At 33.9% G+C, this 14,305-nt stretch overlaps 1 protein-coding gene across 2 annotated transcripts in view; it reads left to right on the top strand.

Annotated features, from left to right (window-relative positions):
* Positions 1 to 6,148: 6,148 nt before the first annotated feature.
* kcnh1a (potassium voltage-gated channel, subfamily H (eag-related), member 1a) overlaps positions 6,149 to 14,305 on the top strand; it is a 61,144-nt gene continuing 52,987 nt past the window's right edge. The window contains exons 1-3 of one of the 2 annotated variants that reach the window (XM_065288202.2): positions 6,149 to 6,368; positions 7,374 to 7,400; positions 11,843 to 11,966. In XM_065288202.2, the coding sequence (XP_065144274.1) occupies positions 6,296 to 6,368; positions 7,374 to 7,400; positions 11,843 to 11,966 (224 nt within the window). In that variant the 5' untranslated portion in view covers positions 6,149 to 6,295. The remainder of the gene's footprint in view (positions 6,369 to 7,373; positions 7,401 to 11,842; positions 11,967 to 14,305) is intronic. The other variant, XM_065288203.2, reaches the window with a different exon arrangement.

Genomic DNA, 14,305 nt, shown 5'->3' with positions numbered 1-14,305 from the left:
AAAATGCTGGGTTATTTTTCGATGAGCCCAGCCCGCTGGGTTGTAAATTAACCCATGCTTGGTTGTTTTAGCCAATTGTTGGGTCAAATATAAACATTTTCTGGGTTCATTTCAACCCAGCTGCTGGGCTCGTCCCTTTTTGACCCAACGCTGTAAATTAATACGAAATAAGATTTATGCATACTACATACACAATACACACACAGTGTATATATACAATAACTGAAAACATTTTTTGTTTTGTTTTTGTTACCTCTGCTCAGGTACAAAAGAAGACACATCAGGGTTAAAGGTGAAGAATATTTCTAAGACAAAAAATTAAAAAATGTTATTAGTTCGGAAGTAAGCTTTGCTTACTGTAATAAAATCATAGTGCAACCTCTGTGCACCTGCATTTATTGACATGCAATCCTTGTCCTCTGCTATGAATCTTTATTATACCGTTCAGCCAGACCTTTAATATTACAAGGCATAGGTTTTACTGTCTAATAGACAAACTGTGCAGAACTACTTCATTTATCAAGACAATATATAATAGACAATAGACACATTTTTCCAATGTGAAAAAAGTGGATCTTTACAGATGAAGTTACATCTGCTGCTCTCCGGAGTATCGTGGTATCATCAACACAGCTGTGATAACCGTATCACAAACAGTAGTGAACATAGCAATAATATCAGGTCAACTAAACTTGATCAATCTTAATGATTCGTCCCAAAGTATGAACAGAAGTGTACTGTAAATTCTAAGATAAGGCCGTATTATCACACGGACATTCTTTACAACATGTCTCAAGGACTTTCATGAAGGTTTCCGTTAATGCTTTCAAGGTTAAAAAGATACTGTACATAAAATAAGTACGACAAGATATTCTGCCATTACATTGTGTCGTGCCATTTCTATCTTTAATAAAAAAATCTATAGAATTCAGATTTCAGGTTTAGAATAACTAAATCTACAGTGGCTTTGACTTTAACCTTTCGTTTCACTTCCAAGTGTTCAGATTAAATCCTTATACAGAGATCTTTTCTAAATCATGCCTGGCAATCTCACTGAAAAGTGTAAAGGGCCTTTGTGAGCTCAATCAATACGCTTTGTTACTCAGTAACAAAAGAGGTAAATGAGGCGAGTGAAAGTTCAATAATGACAGTCTTATACAACTAGCGAGATGTTTAATGCCGATAAAAGTTTCATTTTGTTCATGCTGTTTTTCCTGCATTTGATATGCAGAAGTCTTACCTGACAGTGTGTTCAGGGCTTTAATTTCATCGGATCTAATGTACAAACACAAAAAATCTAAATCAATCATTTGATTTGTGATTTGGTAGATACAATAACATTTGCAATAGAGATAAAAGGCTAAAATTATTAAATAGACATCAATTTCATTTTAAAGAGAAATGCATTTGCTTTTCAGAGCACGGTGCAAATGATACAATAAAAACATTGCATATATCTGTTTGCATATCTGGACATACATTACCTCTCCACATCCGACAAAACCAGAGCAGATATCACAGAAACATCAGCAGGCCTCAGAGAATGAACTATAGGAGTAAAATGACAATTTACCTTATGCACAAAAATGTATCTTTGAAATATTGGTTTTATACAAAATTCTTGTTTTCTTTACCAGAAGTCGGTGTTTGGGGTGAGGGGGAAGATTGAGAGCAAAACAGGGATCCGGACTGAACTGCAGACAACCAAACAACATCAAACTAACTTCAATTGTGTTGCATTTTAAGTCAAGCTCAATTTTGCATATTTTAGCACTGATAATTATTTTCTTTAAATAGGTCTTTAACTTATAAAAGGTTTTTAAAACAGATGCAGAAAGTGAAAAGTACCCAATCTCACATCTGCCCTCATATTTACCCCTTTAATAGCAGGAGTTTCTAAATTACAATTAAACATGTTATTAAAGTTTATGGATAAAGACATGCCATGCATTACATTTTACTAAAGAAGTATACTGAAGAATATTTAAATTGCAATACCTGAAGAAGTGCATGCTATCAGGGTTAAGATCACAATCTGTGCACAGAAACAAAACTTTTTCTCTTTTATTCCCATGATGGAGAGAATCATTCACTTCTCTGTTTGGATCACCTGTTATGAGCCGTCAGGCGTCAGGAGTCCAGAGCTGTTTTGCAGCTATTCTCTTTTGTAACACTGGCTCTATTATATGACCTTAATCTCCCTTAATCATTCAGACACACCCCCTGTTAGTTTGCATGTTTTTTTTAGTTAAATTTTTATAGATCTGTCCTCTGACTTATCAAAGTATTTACTGGTAAAATGCTTTGACATTGATAAGTTTATTGTCCTGGTCGCCTGCAGGCTTATGACATAACACACTTCGGACCAAGAGATCAAAAGTCGTGATTTATGAACAGAGATTGTTTCCTGTTTAAAAAGCAAAAAATTAATTAACTAATTTAAAAATTAACCAAGTTTAATTAACCAAGCACTAAAAACACATGTTGCTTCGGTAACACATTCAAATATTCAAGCTGGTCTTTTTTACGTAATTGATAAGTACATACACATCATCATTACAGATGATAATTAAGAATTTCTGCTGATTTTACAACTTCACACTTTGATAAGATAAACATCTCATCATAACATAGCTAAATGATAAGCACAATCAGATAAAAGATCATTATTTTGATAATTTACAGTACATAACATGTTGAACATAAACTGAATCTGCAGCTAAATGATGAAGTGGAAGATTCAGGTCCACAGCAATTGTTGATGGTTCCTGTGGTGCTGCTGATCTTTATAACATATAAGATATGTGTAGTTCTGTGTATGTTCTAGTAGACTTGATTGAATCTATATTTAAGCTACATTTGTGGTGTTGTTGGCCCTAGGAGAGGTAATGATAAAACAAAGTATTAAATACAAAACACTTCATAAATCTGCACAAATGTACAAGGTAACATATATAATAAATGACAATTATGGATTAGATTATGGAATTATTTGGTTTAATTTTGAATTATGTGTTTACAGCCATCGGAACATCTGAATCTAGTACAGTAAATACAGTGATACAGTAATACAGTAAGTCTGATCCAGTAAGTGCAGTGAGTCTAGTGCAGTAATAAAGCGAGTCAAATACAGGAAGTGCACTGATTCTAGTACAGTAATAAAGTCAGTCAAATACAGTAAGTGCAGTGAATCTAGTGCAGTAATAAAGCGAGTCAAGTACAGTAAGTGCACTGAGTCTAGTGCAGCAATAAAGTGAGTCAAGTATAAGTGCACTGATTCTAGTGCAGTAATAAAGTGAGTCAAGTACAGTAAGTGCAGTGAGTCTAGTACAGTAATAAAGCGAGTCAAGTACAGTAAGTGCAGTGAGTCTAGTAAAGTAATAAAGCGAGTCAAGTACAGTAAATGCAGTGAGTCTAGTACAGTAATAAAGCGAGTCAAGTACAGTAAGTGCAGTGAGTCTAGTAAAGTAATAAAGCGAGTCAAGTACAGTAAGTGCAGTGAGTCTAGTACAGTAATAAAGCAAGTCAAGTACAGTAAATGCAGTGAGTCTAGAACAGTAATAAAGCAAGTCAAGAACACTAAGTGCACTGAGTAGTACAGTAATAAAGCGAGTCAAGAAAACTAAGTGCACTGAGTCTAGTACAGTAATAAAGCGAGTCAAAAACACTAAGTGCACGGAGTCTAGTACAGTAATAAAGCGAGTCAAGTACAGTAAGTGTAGTGAGTCTAGTACAGTAATAAAGCAAGTCAAGTACAGTGAGTGCAGTGAATCTAGTACAGTAAGTGCAGTGAATCTAGTACAGTAATAAAGCGAGTCAAGTATAGTAAGTGCAGTGGGTCTAGTACAGTAATAAAGCGAGTCAAATACAGGAAGTGCACTGATTCTAGTACAGTAATAAAGTCAGTCAAATACAGTAAGTGCAGTGAATCTAGTGCAGTAATAATGCGAGTCAAGTATAAGTGCACTGATTCTAGTGCAGTAATAAAGTGAGTCAAGTACAGTAAGTGCAGTGAGTCTAGTAAAGTAATAAAGAGAGTCAAGTACAGTAAGTGCAGTGAGTCTAGTACAGTAATAAAGCAAGTCAAGTACAGTAAATGCAGTGAGTCTAGAACAGTAATAAAGCAAGTCAAGAACACTAAGTGCACTGAGTAGTACAGTAATAAAGCGAGTCAAGAACACTAAGTGCACTGAGTCTAGTACAGTAATAAAGCGAGTCAAGTACAGTAAGTGTAGTGAGTCTAGTACAGTAATAAAGCAAGTCAAGTACAGTGAGTGCAGTGAATCTAGTACAGTAAGTGCAGTGAATCTAGTACAGTAATAAAGCGAGTCAAGTATAGTAAGTGCAGTGGGTCTAGTACAGTAAGTGCAGTGAGTCTAGTACAGTAATAAAGCGAGTCAAATACAGGAAGTGCACTGATTCTAGTACAGTAATAAAGTCAGTCAAATACAGTAAGTGCAGTGAATCTAGTGCAGTAATAAAGCGAGTCAAGTATAAGTGCACTGATTCTAGTGCAGTAATAAAGTGAGTCAAGTACAGTAAGTGCAGTGAGTCTAGTAAAGTAATAAAGCGAGTCAAGTACAGTAAGTGCAGTGAGTCTAGTACAGTAATAAAGCGAGTCAAGTACAGTAAGTGTAGTGAGTCTAGTACAGTAATAAAGCAAGTCAAGTACAGTGAGTGCAGTGAATCTAGTACAGTAAGTGCAGTGAATCTAGTACAGTAATAAAGCGAGTCAAGTATACTAAGTGCAGTGGGTCTAGTACAGTAAGTGCAGTGAGTCTAGTACAGTAATAAAGTGTGTCAAGTAGAGTAAGTGCAGTGAGTCTAAAACAGTAATAAAGCGTGTCAAGTATAGTAAGTGAAGTGAGTCTAGTACAGTAATAAAGCGAGTGAAGTACGCAAGTGCAGTAAGTCTAATACAGTAATAAAGTTAGTTAAGTACAGTAAATGCAGTGAGACTAGTACAGTAATAAAGCGAGTCAAGTACAGTAAGTGCAGTGAGTCTAGTACAGTAAGTGCATTGAGACTAGTACAGTAATAAAGCGAGTGAAGTACAACAAGTGCAGTGAGTCTAGTACAGTAATAAAGCAAGTCAAGTACAGTAAGTGCAGTGAGTCTAGTACAGTAAGTGCATTGAGTCTAGTGCAGTAAGTGGTGTGAGTCTAGTACAGTTATAAAGCGAGTCAAGTACAGTAAGTGCAGTGAATCCAGTAGAATGTTATGCTCAATTAAATATATATTTTTGAATTTGGAAAAATATTTAGTTTTAACCTTCATATATCAATTTTTCAAAATGTATTTTAAGGGCAAGCAAATACACTTCTAAATTGATATCCCATATGAAAAAATATATTTATATGCTAAATACAAGATAATTTTATAAAGTATATTTTCGATGAAAATATATTTAATTTTAACCTTTTTAAACCTGTTATGTTTACAGGCCCGTAACATAAACAAAGTTTTTCTTCCAATGGGACATGAATATATTTCCTTCGATTAAAATATATGGAGGGCTAAATATTTTAAGTGCTTTAAAATGTATTTACTTTTAAAATATATTTTCAAATATACAAAAAATAATGGCCATAAAATATATCACTGAATAATATATTTTTGTAAACATTCCAAAATCTATTTCACAAATATATTTTTGGCCATTTTTGTATATTTTGAAATATATTTAAAAATATATTTTTTTGCTGTATTGGGTCACTGCCCAATAAATTTTTAATTTTGACGTCTATTTGTTAATAATGGTGGGTAAATTGATTTGATAATGTTGCAGGTCTGTGTTTTTTATGTGATACTACACTAAATCCTTTTGAATTAGAGGTCTTTTTGTGAAACAAATGCATTTCAAGTCTACAATTGAAAAGTTTAGCTTTTTTGTTTGTTGTGTCAAATAAGTAAAAAGTGTAGGCCATTAATAAAAAATTTTTATGAGGAATTTAAGCAACCGACGCCATCAGTTTGATTGACATAATGTTTATAAGTCATTTGTAGGAAAAAAAATTGTTTTTTAAACCCCAGCAGATGGCAAGCACGTGCATCTTGAATGGAAACAGCGCCACCTCTGGATTCAGGCTGCTGCTTCACGTGTGAGTCAGAAGATGGCGCTGTTTCTTCAGTCTAACCCGACCGCAGAGGATCGATGAGGAGAAGAGAGAAGAGCCCCGGGTCCACACATCACTGGATGCGGCTGCGGTATGTGGACAACAGACACACCTGAGACGTTTGCGGGTGCTTCATGCTGACCGGTCCGGGTTCTGACTGGAGCGCATGACCCGCCGCGATGGCCGGGGGACGAAGAGGACTCGTGGCTCCACAAAACACTTTTTTGGAGAATATTGTCCGCCGGTCTAACGGTAAGACTCACCACTACATCCAACAGACGCGCATTCAACGCTGCGCACATATAATGAGATGATAACAAGCGCTGTAGTGTCGCAGACATTAAAGAAAGAAAAAAGTTCGGATACTTATAGCAACCATTTACATACATTAATACATACTTTTGTGTCTACAACTATGACACAGAAAGTTAAAATCGATTTATTCACGTGACAAATTAAAAGAAATCAGGATAGATTTATAAATAGGAATTAATAGGCTATAGTCGGTTTTAAGGCTAGTTGTCATACAAATGTAGAAATTAAAAAAATAATTAAGTTACAATTTAAATAAATGTGCATAATTATCAGTGTTTGTGATTCATTTACAAGCTTTATATTTATAAACCAAATGTTTGTAAATGATAAAAAAAGAATATATTTAAAGTACGTATTAAGCACGTGCTTATGCTGATTTTGAGATTATATTGACCCTGCTGTTCGTCATCTGTATGTTTTTTGGGAATAGGAAAAACTTTACTTTAAATTAATATTTAATAATGATTAATATTTAAGACTGCTGAAAGGTTGAACATTGATTGAACATCTTCAGCATCACTATCTGTGACATCACGCTGTGTCCTTACAAGATCCTGAAAATAGAAACAGATCTCTGTTTTTGATATTTATCCAACAGTGCTTTTTATATTAGAGACATATAGTCCCTTAAACTGACCAGAGGTCTTAAAAACTCCCAGTTTATCAGGAATAAGAGACCTTCGGTGGGTAGCAAGCAGCTCTTACGCCTTATAGATCTATCGCCAGCTCTCTGCCATCTTTTGAAAACATAAAACTTTTTTCTCTTTTTATTATAACTTCTATAAAACCCCTTAAGCATGTGTGTATGACCCCCACGGTCACATGGGTTTTCTGGAAAAGACCAAGAGGATAAATGATAAACCTCAGATGAGGACGGAAACTGGCTTTTCCTCTGTGCGTGTTTGTTATTTTAACTCTTTTTCTGTTTTCTTTAACTTCCAGTTTGGACATTATCACATAGACACACAGGTATAAACCTCATTGAGCTGAACACATATCTTCCCATTCTCTCTCTCTCTCTCTCTCTTTTGCTTTATCTTATCCTTTCCTCCCTCTCTATCTATCTTCCCAACATTGAAGATTGTTCTATACCAATTTCTGTTAATTTACAAACTGATAGTTTGAATATAAAGCTTTATTAAACTCTTTTGCTTTGTAAAAGGTCTTAAAATGCTGCTGATAGTTGAAGACATAGTCAAAATGGTGACAACAGCCATGTAGATTTTGATCCCAGGTCCTCATTCAGCGTTGACAGAATGTGCTGTAAAATAACAAATGTTGGCATGGAACGTTTTCCCTACATAGTGCTGCGTGTGCGTCCACGTGTGTGTTTGTTTAATACACTTTTAAGCGTGTTTAGCGTGGAGTGTACGTGCTGTGTTTATGCTCAATAGAGAAGAACTGTGCTCAAATGAACTGTTTATTATACACGTTATACATTTTAATACTGGCATTTTAGTTTGGACTGTTAGAACAGGAATTCATCTCATATTTCCTTTTAAGAGGCATTAGCAATATAGTATAGAAATGTGTGAATGCGGGGACCAAAATGAACACTTGTCAAAAGCCAAAAAAAGTGAATTAGCAATGTAAAGAAATTAAATGGTTTAAAAGTCGGTCAAAATTGCACTGTAAAAATACTTTGCTGCCTTAAAATTTTTTGTTAAATCAACTCAGATTTACAAGTCATGTCAACTTACTATTATTTATATTGACAAGAGATGAGTTGTTACAACTTATAAAATTAAGTTGACTTTTTCAACTATATTTTATAAGTTATAACAACTCACCTGTAGTTATAACAACTCATCTCAAGTTAAATAATAGTAAGTTGACATGACTAGTAAATCTGAGTTGATTTAACAAAAAAGTTTAAGGCAGCAAAGTGTGATGTAAAAGCAAACACATATTATTTGTTACGACTTCTAACAACATTTTTCTTAGTTAAAAAGTCTGTCTAGTAAAAGAAACAGCTGTAAAAAAATGCAGCATGAAATTAATTAGTAAAATATGTTAAGTTATTTTAATAAGTTAATTTTACCTACTATTTTAAGTTTTGGCTTGTGACTTATAAAAACAAGATGGAATTATTAAACTTAATTTGTTAAGTTAAAGTAACATGTTGACATAAGTTGATTTGACAAAAATGCTGCTTTTTTACAGTGAAAATCAAGGTCTTATGCTTTAAGTTAAACTGAGATTGACTACACTGTAAAAATCTTTTTGCACTTACATTTTTAAGTTTAATCAACAAGTCATTTCAACTATCTTGACAAGTACTTAGTCACTGTAACTTATTAAATTAAGATGAATTTGCTACTTATGTCACCTTTGTTTTTGTTTAAGTTACATCAACTTACTAGTCAGTACAGTTTAAATGACCTGTAAATCCAAGTTGATTTAACTTAATAATTTAAGTGCAAAACTATTTTTTACAGTTTAGAGCATCTAAAAATATAAATGTTATTAAAAATGATGCAAAATACAGTTTATTGGAAGCAAAAAAATATTTACAGTCAATTTTCTGAATTTAAATGCCATTGGCAGATGTTAATTTTGGGCCCTTTGTGTGTCTATGTGTGTACCTGTCATGTCTATAGTCAACATGAAAAACGTTGCTATTCATTTCATGATGTCTGAATGAGGTGAAGGACACATTTTATGATGTCAAAAATATCACGCCTCTATTGCATTGATTATTTTTGATTAGTTGCACGCTATATTGTTCTCTTTTTTAATAGTGTTCATATGCATAAATGACTTCATGAAAGCTTTTTAGTCATTGTGATTACAGTCTTCACATTACGAAGGATTGAAAGGGGCTCTCACTTGTGACAGACTAAATGTTTTTAATTCACTTATATCGGATTACAGGTGGTATAATGTTACCGTGAGCTCGCTCAAGCTTTGAGATACACTTTGTTAAAAGTGCCACTGGCTTACTCAGCAGTCGCTAAATCAGAAGAGTCAGCTTATCGGCCTGATAGATGCTTAACACGCTAGATGCTAACACAACAACATTGACAGATGTCATAGGAAAGGTTACAGCAAGGGTACTTGGATGAAGCCCACTACCTAGGAAATCTATGTGTCAGGGAGACGTGGGGTGACCCTGGCACGGTTTTCTCAACATACTCTCATGTGTATTGGCAGTATTATTGAAATTGACTGTGTGACACTCCAGAATGACACAAGATGACTTTTAATTATGTGTAAGGGTGTTAGGGAGGGTATAGTTAGTTGATTTCTCACAGGATTATTATTGTCAGATGTGTTGTTTGGTTTAGCCTTATTGACATTAAGCCTGGTCCACATTGCACCTTAAGGTGGCCAAGAACTACCTAATTAGACAACAAAGGAAAATTTGGGACCATGCCCGTTTTGGTCATTTACTGTTTGCTACATCATTTAAAGGACACTGTGTAAAAATATAACCTTGATATGTTTAATATTGACTGAGTAAGATCATGTCAAAGATTAAAATGAATGTGAAATCAATTACTGAAATCAAACTTTGATGCTACAAATCTCAGTAATTTGATAATGAGACTTTAACCTGGATTTTACAGACAGGGTCCTGTTTATGTATGACCAAAAAAAGTGCTTTTTACTTTTGAGAGATACTTTTTCAGACAGGTGAAAGGCAGATTATGTAGTTGTTATATAAGTCATCTTGTGTAATTGCTTTTAAGAAAACATCTCAAAAATTATTTTGTGCTACAGCCCTGCATGAATTTAGTAAATACAGCAGTTTACAATTTGGTTTGTTTAAAATAAGTTGGTTCAACTTAAAAAAAGTAAGTTACCTGGTTGCCTTAAAGGGCACCTATTATGCAAAATCCACTTTTACAAGGTGTTTGGACATAATGTGTGTGTGCAGTGTGTGAACACAACCACCCTAAGATTAAAAAAATCCACCCGCTCCTTTTTTAATCCTCATTAAACCAAAGCAGTCTCATTAGACATGCTGTTTTGATTCTCATCGATAAAGCCCCGCCCACTTACAGTCCTGCATTACCATATTTTCCACCCTCTGTGACTTGTACTATGTCTACTAGATACTATTGTCTCAGACTGTATTAATCAGATCTATTTTAACTCAATAAGCGCTCACTGTCTGTTTGTAAGGGAGTGAGGAGCTGTAGCTCATTTGCATTTAAAGGTACAGACATTAAAACAGCGCATTTCTGCTCCCATCCTAATAGGGTCATTTTGGACATGCTGTAATAAATGATCTGTGGGGTATTTTGAGCTGAAACTTCACAGACACATTTTGGGCAAACCCGACTTTATATTTATGTTTATGATAAAAGAGACGCTCAAAAATAGACACTAATTAAAAAAAAATAGATTTCAAAATATACAATAAAAGGCCAAAAAATATATTTGCTTAAATATATTTACAAAATATAATTTTCATAGATATATTTTCTGGGCATTTGTTTTTTTAAATAAATACATTTTAAACCTTGCACTGGAAGAAAAACTTTATTTATGTTCTGAACATGTAAACAAAAAAGGTTCAAATTAAATATATTTTTAACTTCAAAAATACACTTTATAAATTTAACTTATTTAGGATATATTTCAAATATATCTTGGCAGAGAAAATTGTTTTGCCATATGGGATGTAAAATTACAAATGTATTTGCTTGCCCCTGAAATAAATTTTTATACATATCTTGATATATGAAGGTTAAAACTAAATATATTTCCAAATTCAAAAATATATTTAATTGAGCATTACTTTCTACAAAATGTATTTAGCATATATTTAAAATATATTTTTGGCCAGAGAAATGTTATTTTTTTGCCGTATGGGTGATTACACATGAGATTAAGTGAGTATCTGGCAAACGCAGGGGTCTCTTTTATCATAAACCCCTTTGTCACTGGTTCACACAATTATTTTTACAAGTTAACTAATATTTTTAAGTTAAATTAACTCAAAATTTAAAGGGAACCAGGTAACTTGCTTTTTTAAGTTGAACCAACAAATCTTTTTTTACAGTGTGGATCAATGTCATGTTGGGACCTTAAAACCTTTCTTTAAGCATCATGTGTCCAACCCTATAAGGCATATATACAAGAGGACCGAATGTTAAAGCTGAGATTTAAAGAGAAGCTTGTTATTTCAGTTTTATTGGGACTGTAGCGTAATGTGGGAGTGGTTTATCTGCTATAGCAACACTGCTGTGTGTAACCATGTCAGTTATAGACCAATAAAAAAGCTTGAAACATTCACCGTCGTTGTAAACTTGTCACATCTGTGGCTTTGGACTGCCGTGACAGTGTCCACCCATCCTGCCTCATTACTATAGCAACCGACCTCTTGCTTTTTTTGTAGCGTTTGTTTTGTGCCTGGTTCCTCTCACCTGCTTCCCCCACACCTTCCTCTGCTCTCTTTACAGATACAAACTTTGTGCTGGGGAACGCTCAGATCGTAGACTGGCCCATCGTCTACAGCAACGATGGCTTTTGTAAGCTGTCCGGGTACCATCGCGCAGAGGTCATGCAGAAAAGCAGCACTTGCAGGTATCAGACTTTGTATATACTTTGTGTTAATGGGGTGGTTTCCTATAGTAAGCATGTTGATGGCATTTTTTACAGGTCTGTGAAAGGAAGTAAGACAGAGAATATTGCAAGGTTCTCATTTGATAATGATTGAGTTTACAAACTAGACTCATGATATGAAGCACATGCATTACATAAACATCACAATGAGTCACTCACAAATGTGTTTACACTCTTTAAAACCAAAAACTCATAAATAGATTCAAGTGATGTATATTGTTTCACACCCATTATTTTTATGCCAACTTTTAAAAGTCGTGCAAGCTGTGATTTCAAAAAGGTGTACTTTTTTTAAAATGGTGACAGCTTTTGTGCCTTTTTTCCTGACAGTGTATGGTACAGTACTGTAGTGTAGTGTACCTATACACTTCATACAGATTAATACACTACATACAAAATACATTGTCTGGAGTTGAAAGTGCAAAGAAATACTCATAAATATTATATCTCTACAGGATAAAGTCACGTGTTCAGTGTACTTCAGCAGATTTCTTTAGTCCAGTTTATACAGCAGAATATAAATAGAGTAATAAAAAGGTCAAATAAGCAAATGCTTGACATTGACTGTGTTAGTTATTTTGTGCAAAAGGTCCTTTGCTTTCTTTGAAGCGCACAAGATGCTTTTTGGAACATTGTCAAATCATGCTGGGATTACATGGATCAGCAGATGTTGCACAAACCTGTGAAGCCCATGCCAGCTCAAGTGCATGCTGTCATGAAAGCAATACTGGAAATCTTTTTAAATTCATGTTATTTTTCTAATAACTTTCAATTTTCATGAATCCACAATTTGTTTTATAAAAATGCAAAATAGAAACTTTTTTTCAAAACCCAGTGAATGCATATATTTTATTGCTTACTAAATCCAGCCTAACAGGAATTCGTACGTATTATAGGAGTTGGCTAATTCGCATGAATACATACAAAGTGAATTGTACAAAAGTGTACAATTATTAGAAATAGAAACCAATAATTAAACCCTGCCCCTAACCCCAACGTCACAAGGCAAAAGTAAGGTATACAAAAACGTACAATTATATAAAAAATAATTCAACCCTGCCCCTAACCCCAACGTCATGGGATGAAAGCAAATTGTACAAAAAGTATTAGAAAAAACTATAATTAAACCCTGTCGCTAACCCCAGCATTTACAATTATTAATTAATTATTACAATTATTATTAATTATTAATAAAGTTATAATGTAACCCAAATATACACTGAAAAAACTTCTAAAAAGCAATTTGTAAAACAATTATTAGAAAAAACTATTATTAAACCCCGCCGCTAACCCCAGAATCACAGGGCAAAAGTAAATTGTACAAAAACTTACAATTATTAAAAAAAACAATAACTAAACCCTGCCCCTTATCCCAACGTCACAGGGAAAAAGCAAATCATACAAAAACGTACAATTACTAGAAAACACTATGAAAAACCCCGCATCTAACACCATCGTCAGGGGGCGAAAGCAAATTATACAAAAGCGTACAATTATTAGAAAAAAACTTTAATTAAACCCCGCCCCTAACCCCAGGATCACAGGGCAAAAGTAAATTGTACAAAAACGTACAATTATTAAAAAAACAATAACTAAACCCTGCCCCTAATCCCAACGTCACAGGGAAAAAGCAAATCGTACAAAAACATACAATTACTAGAAAAAACTATAATGAAACCCCGCCCCTAACACCATCGTCAGGGGGCGAAAGCAAATTATACAAAAGCGTACAATTATTCGAAAAAAACTTTAATTAAACCCCGCCTCTAACCCCAACGTCACGGAGTGAAAGCAAATAGTACAAAAACATACAATTATTAGACAAAATTATAATGTAACCCAAATATATGCTGAAAAAACTTCTGGACATCGGCTGCACATGATTAAATTAGCTTTTCTTAAAATTAACATAAATTGACATAATTTTTTTTTAAGAAAACTTGATTCAATCATGTTGAACTGGTAGATCCAACAATTATATATGATGAAAGCAAATCATACAAAAACTTACAAATGTGGTCGTACGAAATCTGTATCTGTATTAGGAATCTGTATCTTTATCAGGAATTTATATCTGAATCAGGGATCGGTATATGAATCAGGAATCTGCATCTAATAAAGGAATCTGTATATGAGTAAAGAATCAGTTTATAAAATCAGAAATCTTTATCTGAATCAGGAATCTGTATCTGAATAAGGAAGCTGCATCTGAATGAGGAGTCTGTATCTGATTTAAGAATCTGTATTTGAATCACTGATCTATATAAATGACTGGATTGCGCATAGAACGCTTGACGTAA

The sequence above is a fragment of the Paramisgurnus dabryanus genome, chromosome 17, assembly GCF_030506205.2.
Source record: "Paramisgurnus dabryanus chromosome 17, PD_genome_1.1, whole genome shotgun sequence".
Lineage (NCBI taxonomy): Eukaryota > Metazoa > Chordata > Actinopteri > Cypriniformes > Cobitidae > Paramisgurnus > Paramisgurnus dabryanus.
Note: the sequence above shows the minus strand (reverse complement) of the source record. Positions and strands in the feature narration are given on the sequence as shown.